Source organism: Solanum lycopersicum, chromosome 12, assembly GCF_036512215.1.
Source record: "Solanum lycopersicum chromosome 12, SLM_r2.1".
Lineage (NCBI taxonomy): Eukaryota > Viridiplantae > Streptophyta > Magnoliopsida > Solanales > Solanaceae > Solanum > Solanum lycopersicum.
Genome location: NC_090811.1, coordinates 35,184,286 through 35,193,332, shown reverse-complemented (window position 1 = coordinate 35,193,332; position 9,047 = coordinate 35,184,286). Strand labels below are relative to the sequence as shown.

Genomic DNA, 9,047 nt, shown 5'->3' with positions numbered 1-9,047 from the left:
ATCATACCCTCGACGGTCCATCCTGCACAACTGTTCTGGTTGTCAGAGACCCTGTTCCTAAAGGTCTCCAACTTTTTTCCAAGTGTCCTCTTACAGACAGATACGACGGACCGTCATACCCTCGACGGTCCACCCTGCACAACTGTTGCGACGGTTAGAGACCCATTTCTTGAGGATCTCCATACTTTTTCTAAGTGTCCTCTGACGTACATCTACGACGGACCGTCATACCCTCGATGGTCCATTTTGTACAACCGTCATGACGGCCAGAGACCCCTCTCCTAAGGGTCTCCATGACGGACCTCGACGACAGACCGTCATTGTCACGACGCACCGTCCTGCTTATCCGTCATACTTGTCAATACTTTCCTTCAGGGGTCTCCACATCAAACATAATTGAAGTAAAACATGGTCCGTCGCGTTTCACTGTTACTATAGAAATGTTATTACATCTTGACTCTTTTATTTATTTTGTTTCGCTTTTGCTCGTCTTGTTTGATCTTTCTCATACTAATATTAATTCTTCACATGTACTATCTATTAAGGCACCAAAACAAGATTGAGCTTACGCATGTGGGCAATCAAAGTCTGTCGCCCTGTCTACCCGCCTGGTCATTGGCTCTGATGATGAGCGTGACCCCGAGTACGTGCCCCCAAGCACTGCCACTCCATCCCAATCTGCACGTGCTACTATAGCTACGCCAAAAAAGGTGGCGTCCGGCTTATACACTGCCTCCAAGTCTGATGAGGAGCGCACAGTGACCGACACACCTTTTGGGTCAACTACTCATGAAGAGGGAGCGTCTGGCTCCTTAGAAGTTTCGTGGTCAGAGGAAGCCTCCGGGTCTGCTGAAGTCCCTGCACACGCCACAGCTGCACAGTCTGCCTCATCTGATGAGGCAGACAGTTCTGAATCTACACCTCGCTCACCGACTCGTTCTCTCACCCTGGTTGTCCACCATCCCAACCGGTGGTGTGTCGATGGGCAGTATCAAATTTATTCTGACGCAAAGTTTCTGAATGATAAATGAGTCATCACACGGACCCTTACATTGGAGAGGCGGGTCCTTACGGGAAGTCTCCAGACTATGCCCAAGATCTACAATCTCTTCACCAGACACCGACTGGAGTGGACAATGCGTTCTTTGGGCCGTATAGTGAAGAGTTGGTCCCAGAGTTCTACGCCTCCTACGTGGCTACTCTGAGATCATAGATTGATAGGTGGGCTTCCCCCGCCAAACAGGCCCCATTTGATCATGTCCGAGTATGTTGCATTCAGGTTGATATCTCCCTGTCTTCCATTCACCGGTATCTATACAGAGAGGATATTGATTCCAACCAGACCCCTCTCACCCCGAGTTCAACTACTGGTGGCAAATTGTCAAAGATGGCCAATTCTTGCGTGAGCCATCGCTGAGAGAGACCACCAAGAAGTGGATGGCACTGCACTTGTATGTTGATGGAGAGGGTGCCGAGTGGGTAACCGAGCCGAAGGGAGCCATCAAGAAGGCTAATTTGACCTTCATGGTAATGTTCATATGGTTGATTTTCTGCCACTGCCTTTCCCCACAGCCGCTGATAATATAGTCACATGGGATAGTGCAATTATGATGGCGGCGATGATAGTTGGGTTTGAGGTGGGCTTTGCTTGGCTTCCACATGAGGTCATGCACGAGAGGGCTTTTATCGTAACAACTACTTACCCTTTTCTATGCATGATATTTTCTTTATGCAGGTCCGCAAGTGTGCCCATCTGGCACATTGATCTGCTCAAGACTCTGCTAGGCACTGTTTATATAGCCCTCATCAGCGATGAGGCCAATGAGTTGGCTCCACGCAGAGGGACCCGTCGAGAGTTGCCTCCACTTGGTGACATTCTGGCTGATACGGTAGCACAGGCTCGCACGGCTATGCAGGATACTTCTGATACCACTTACACTACCCTGGTCAAGTCTATCCTAGGTAGTAGTACTGCCCCGAGCTCCTCTCACTCAGCTCCTTTCCCCGCTCTGGTCCCGCTTGCTAGGGTCCAGAAACTAGAGGCACAAATGGATACACTTCTGCATCACATCTAGCCTTGGATGCAGAGGTCTATTGCTGAGGCAGAAGCGCGCTTGGAGCATAGAATGGTCCAGCACACCGAGCGGAAGATCATTGAGGTTCATCAGCGCTTGGACGCTTTTGAGTTACGAGTGATAGCATGGCCAGCCCCTCAGGTGGATGTGTCGACCCTTCAGGCTGCGGTCGAGAGTCTTTGAGCAGACATTGATATGATCCTAGAGGCTAGGGTGCTTGAGTCTGAGGCCCCTTCTGCAGATCTTGCTCAAGACACAACGATGGCGGACTTATTCGCCACTTCTAAGATTCCACCTTCTCTCCCTCGAGAGCATGCCAAGAGGCATAAGGGTCGAGAGAAGGATGAGACTAGATTACAGAAGAAGAAAGGGAGCACGTTAGATGGAGCGCCGTGAGATGGAGGGTGTGAGGAGAGCCTCGCTTGCTGATGAGGAGGAGCGTCAGATGAGGGTTGTAGAGTAAGTGGCTGGGGCATCTAGCTCCAGAGATCTTGCGATAGCGGGAAGCACTATTGATAGTGTTGTTGTTGATGAGGACACTACTGAGGGTGTCCAGATTACAGAGGTAGTGGGTTTCGGGGAACCGGACCCACCAGCTTGCTTATCGTCGGCGCTTTGCGCCACCACTCTCATATTTAAATTTTTCATGCATTGGGGACAATTGCATGTCTTTTTGTTGGGGGTGGGGTAAATGGAAAGTGAGTGATAGGGTGAAGTCTGAGTAGCCAATTTTACTATCTGTTTTTGGGGTTTTCTTGCCTGTGTTCTTTTTCTCCAAGAGATTGATTATTTTTTCTGTTGAATCGGCATGTCTATATCTTGTGTACATAGTGTAACTCTGAAGCATGATGGACAAAACGATATCCTGATGAAATGAAAATGATGTATGACTAAGCATAGTAATTCATAAATGTGTCTCTAAGCATAACATAGAGATACACCATTGCATGGCCCTAAGTCTAAAGTTTGAACTAGGTGTTTGATAATATGGTGGGGTAATGAGATGTCAAGTGCCTGCTAAAAGTAAGTTGTAATACACAATAAGGAAAGGATCATAGCCCCAGCCTAAATAAAAAAAATTAAATTATTCCTTCTTAGACCTTTCTTTTTCACCCCAACTGATATTTTCTCGAAATAATGTGTTGGCCATGGTCCCTCCTTGGAAATGTGCACCTCAGCTTATGCCAAAAGCATAAGTTGAGGGTGGCTAATGCAGTAAATAACCTTTTTATGGCTCTGACCCAACTTTGGGTATTGTGCACTTTGACTCATGGCAAAGCCATGAGTTGAGGGTGGCTATTATGAGGAATGCTCAAGAAAGTGGGGTTGAAAGAACAAAGAGAGAGAAAGAACAAAAGTAAAGTGACTCAAGAATCAGTTCAAAGAAAAAAAAAATTAAAAAAATACAATAAATACAAGCAAGAAAAGAAGAGAGTCACTTACACAAATGAGGAAAGAAGGGAAAATAGCAAGGTGAAAAAATATGAGAAACCGGGCGAAAGAAAATGACAAAAAGTGGCATGTTTAGCCGATATGTCGAGGAGGGAAAAAAGTCACTGAAGTATACCTAAATATACCCTACCTGACCCTGACCCTACGTTACAAGCTATGAAAGTCCTACCGTGATCCTAAAAGTTGTATAGCGAACTTAAAGTAGTGAAAATAAGGGCAAGCTTATGGCAATATGTATGAATGAGTTGTGAATCTGTTCTGAGACTGAGTGTTGAAAAGTAATCCTTATACTCAAACTAAAATCATTGTGTGAAAATGAGGATATTGTTTTGAAGTGAGGACATTTGTTGCAATGCCGGAAATATTAGCACCTCGGTGAGAAATTGAAGAGGATATGTGTTAGTGAGTGGTGAGTCTGTGTTATGGTCTGATTCCACATAATTCAATCCTAATAGTGATATAATGCATAAATATGATGAGACTGATTGGGATTGATAGACAAATGATTGCAAAGATAAAACATGGATACTATTGTACAAAGATTTTGTAGTGGGTCATAGTGCGTCACTTGTGGACAAACAAAGAATTTAAGTTGAAGGTTTTGATATACCACGGTTTCATAGTATTTTTAATGTTTTTTCTTTAAGTTTAGTGTATGTCAAAAATCCTTTTCGTATTAATTTTTGTGTAAGTTTCTTATTATTTGTAGGAAATCCGTCTAAAGATGAATGCAGAAGTTTTTGATCAATAAATGCCGAAAAGTTACCACCTACGGAGCTTGTGACGGTCCGTCATGCCTATGACGGTCCATAAGTGGCATCTTAGTGAAGCTGCTGAAGGAACATGGGGAAGTATGATCAAGTGTGGGGTTACGAAGTGCGTGACGGATCATCATAGCCATGACGGTCCATCCTACTAATTCATTGTGATGATCAGAGAAGTAGTCCTAGTACCTAAATTCCGAGAGTTAAAGTGCTATGGAACGAAGACCCTCAACGGACCGTTGTTCCTGTGATGATCCGTCATACCTGCCATCGAGGGTAATGAAGAGATAGCAGAAGAATATGCAAAATATGGGACGACGAAGTCCATGACGGCCCATCGTGACCACGACAATCTGTCGCGAGGTCCGTCAACCCAGCTGCGTTTTGACAGATTTCCATCAATTAGATTCCTTCTTTTATTAGGTTTTTGTTTTTTATACATATTTGTAAAAACCTCATTTTTGGGGTTAGACTCTCATACGGTTAGACTCTTTATTGGAAAAACACTTTTATGTTAGATTCTTTGTTAGTAGATTATTTTGATTTTTACACTTTGGATTGTTACACTTTTCTCTGGAGTTGATTGTAGGTGATTTTGTCGATTAATCAAGTAAATTTTTGGATTTTATTCTTTTCTCATAGAAGTAAGTGCATGAATTCTTATATCATATATATGAATATTGTGATTATAACTATGGGTAACTAAACTCCATAACTAGGGTTGTGGGAACCATAGGTGAATAATAAGATAAAATCTAACTAAAATAACAATTCTTGAATAGTGTCTTGCATGTATTGATAATTCTTTCGCTTAGAAGTCTTTTTAACGGATGACCAACGTTAGAACTCGCCTTAATGCTACTTGAAGGACCAAGAAGGTAGATAATAGGAAAAGAATTATCAACATAGATTTAGTGTATACTATCTAATAGGCTAGTATTGATTGGTATGAGGTAATAACTTAGTCAAATATCGAGTACAATTCTTAATATGAGGTAAAGGTAAGGGTTAGTATAGCAACACAAGTAGCTGGACCAAGGTGCGGAGTGAAATTTTCTAGATGCCGGACCATGGATTTAGAAATACATAATTTATCACTTTGCATGCAAGATACTAGGAAAGAATTGTTATAGTTAGAATTATCAAATTAAGAACCTGTGGGGAACACGTAAACCCTAGTTACTTTTATTAATTGATTAAACTCCAACATTTGAATCTGTTAGTTGTCTACTTTGATTTAGCTATTATTTTCATTCATTTAGAAATAAAAAACCCTTTTTTATTGTCTATGTTTTGGAAATAATTGACTAAATAATAGTAATATTAGATTGAAGTTAAGTCTGAACTATTTTCCTCGTGGGAGCAATCCTAACCTTATTAGTTGGGTTCTTTACTTGATACGACTGCTTTACGTCTTATTTGAGAAGTAAGTTTGAGCGTATCAGTAATCAATACACACCGTCCAACCAGTCACTGGTCTCATTGGAACAAGTTCATTATTCTCATTGGGGACCACAGTCGTTACCCCTTTCTTAGGTACACACTGAATAGGGCATACCCAACTACTATCAGCGATTGGATATATCACTCTGGTATCCAACCACATAAAAATTTCCTTCTTCACTACCTCTTGCATAGGTGGATTTAGACGTCTTTGATGCTCAATACTTGACTTATGATCGGGCATGAGTTGGATCTTATGAGAACAAATACTGAGAGGGATCCCAATAATATCCACAATAGTCCACCAAATAGCTCTTCTGAACCTTTTTAACACTTTCACCAAACTCTCAACTTGATGCACATTAAAATCTGATGCAATAATAACCGGCAAAGTGTCATCTTTTCCTAGGAATACATACCTTAGATGAGGTGGTAGAGGCTTAAGTTCGAATTGTGGAGCCTTCTCAATAGACGGTTTTGCAGGTGGAGATTCGCGATGTTGCAGATCTAACTCAAATTTCTTTGTTTTAAAATGAACATTACCTCGATCAAGTGTCGCAACCAATGACCCATATTCTTCAATTCCATCACTATCAAAATTCATGATCACTGCCGCCAATGCTTCTACACCCAGACGCTCTTCAATTTGTACCTCAGATGACTCTTCAACTCTGTTGGATATAGCAGATATCGATATGAGATCACCACTCTGCCTCATGGACCTACAAATGTTAAAGTACATTTCTTCATCGTTCAACCGCAATTTCATCTTCCCCTTTTCCATATCAACCAAGGCTCTACCCGTAGCAAGGAATGGCACATCAAAATCAGCCTCACAATCAAGAATCATAAAATTGGCCAGAAATATGAACGACTCCATTTTTACTAGCACATTGTGAAGTATACCAATGGGCGTTTTTACCGTTCGATCAGCCATCACTAGCCGCATCGCAGTGGGCTTTGAGTCACCCAAAACAAACTTCTAGTAAATCGAGAGGGGCATGAGATTTATACTTGTTCCAAGATCACATAATACTTTCGCAAAATGTAATAACCCGACTGTACAAGGAATAGTGAAAGCACCCATATCTTCTTTCTTTTATTCTAGAAATCTTGTAACAATGGCACTACAGTGTTGCATTCTATCATCATCCTCAAAAGTGACTGATCTTTTCTTCGTAACCAAATCTTTCATAAACTTGGCATAACCGGGCATTTGTTCAAGAGCTTCTACCAAACGGACTGATAGAAAGTTGTTTCCACATCGTTATAAAATGTTGGTATTTACCATCCTCGGTCTTTTTTACTAGCCTTCGTGGGAAAGCAGGTGGTGGTCTAGGCATGGGGGTAACCTTTTGGGGCACCTCAACATCTTTTACTACTTTATATTGTAACTCACCACTAACCTCCACCACTGTATTATCATCTCTTTTCACCTTTTCTACACCAGACGGATTAGGTGGATCAATAATTTGTTTACCACCCCGAGTAGTGATTATCATACAATGCCCATCATGTTTTTGATTTTGGACAGTGTTGCTAGGAAGAGTGCCCGGTAAAGTTGCGGACAATTGGGCTATTTGCAACTCATGATTCTTAATCGAGATTGCATGTGTATCAACTTTCTTCCCTATACCTGCTAAGTCATTCATTAACTTTTTAGTGTGCTCATCACTAGCATCGAACCTCCTCATCATATTTGGCATCATATCTACATCCACCATCCCTAGGAACAACTTCACGATTTTGAGGTGGAATATGGGGTCCACTCCTATCATTTCTCTTACTATAGTTACCCAGGTTGTAGTTTTTGTCGCGGTGGTAATTCCCATCTCGGACATAATAACCCTTGCGGTTATAATTACAATAGTTCCGACCTTGGTTCCTTGACCATGGCGCCAGTTATCCTGATCGGAGCCTTGGGCATTGGGTTGGATACCCCCCGTCTGATCATTCACAGCATATGAGTCCTCCTCATAGTAATATTCATCATTTGGCGGTTGTGGTTTAGACAACTAGTTTACCGCATTTACCTTTTTTGCACCCCCAACAACATGTTTCAACACTATTCCAAACTCAGTTCTTATTTGAGCCATCTCCTCACGGAGATCATCTGTGATTGAGTTGTGTGCGGATTGGACTATGAAGTTGTTTCTTCCAGTATCTAACTTTCTAATAGTCCAAGCTTTATTATTTCGGGAGATTTTCTCCAACTGTTCAGCAATCTCGACATAAGGACACTCCCCATAAGAACCACCTGCTATTGTATCCAACCCCTCTTTGTTATTATCATCTTGTTCCAGATAGAAATACTCTTTCAGAGACTCATCATTTATGCAGTGATTTGGAACACTTCGCAAGAATGAAGTGAACCTATCCCAAGAACTGCTAACTGACTCTCTCAGTAGTGCCACAAAGTTGTTCACTCTATCTTTGTGGTTTAGTTTCTTAGACACTGGGTAGTAGCGTGCTAAGAAAGCATCCCTCAGTTGATTCAAAGTGAAGATTGAGTTATAGGGGAACTCAGTAAACAAGATAGCTGCCTCTTCTGTCGGTGATAGAGGAAAACCTCTTATCTTGATTATATCCATATTCAAATCGGGCCTCTCTACACAACTTTTGCACACTGCCCTTACCTTAGCGATGTGGGCATGTGTATGCTCAAAAGGTACCCTTGAAAAAAAACCTCTTGCAGTGAGCATTTGCATAAGACTACTAGTTACCACAAAATTGTGTCCGTGTGGTAGAGGGGGCAAGACGAGTGGCACACCAGAGTCTGCGTTATTTTCATAGCCCCTATAGTAAACTTAAGGGAGTGGAGCGGGAGGTTGTATCCGTATTTCACCTTCCCCACAAATACCAGGTAATCCAGGGTCACGAGTGTCGACCAATGGTGCCATTTGCGGGTTGACCTCATCACCTTGGATGCCCAAATTCTGATTCATTATTCTTAAAGTATGCTCTAGTTCGGGGTCAAGTTCAAGTACGGGTATTTCTCTACTCCAATTGTTTGGCATGTAAAAAATTTAGACCTCCAAGAGACAAAAACAAAAAGAAAAAGTAAAATTAGGAAAATGTTGACTAAATTTAGTAATAAGCTTAAAGTTAATCTCAAACCCACATTACCCGGCAGCGGCGTCAAAATTTGATACGCTCAAATTTACTTCTCAAAATGAAGTAAAAGCGGTCGCATCAAGTAATGAACCCAACTAGTGAGGTTGGGTTCGTTCTCACGAGGAAAATGGTTCACAATTAACTTTATTCTGTTATTACTTCTATTTAGTCAATTATTTCCCGAAAACAAATAACTAAA

At 41.8% G+C, this 9,047-nt stretch overlaps 1 protein-coding gene across 1 annotated transcript; it reads right to left on the bottom strand.

Annotated features, from left to right (window-relative positions):
* Positions 1–6,833: 6,833 nt before the first annotated feature.
* On the bottom strand, positions 6,834–8,325 carry LOC138340336 (uncharacterized). The gene is made up of 3 exons (XM_069292051.1): positions 7,768–8,325; positions 7,023–7,680; positions 6,834–6,976 (listed from the first exon to the last, which is right to left on the bottom strand). The coding sequence occupies exons 1-3, from the start codon at positions 8,323–8,325 to the stop codon at positions 6,834–6,836; spliced, it is 1,359 nt and encodes a 452-aa protein (XP_069148152.1).
* Between the last annotated feature and the right edge of the window lie 722 nt (positions 8,326–9,047).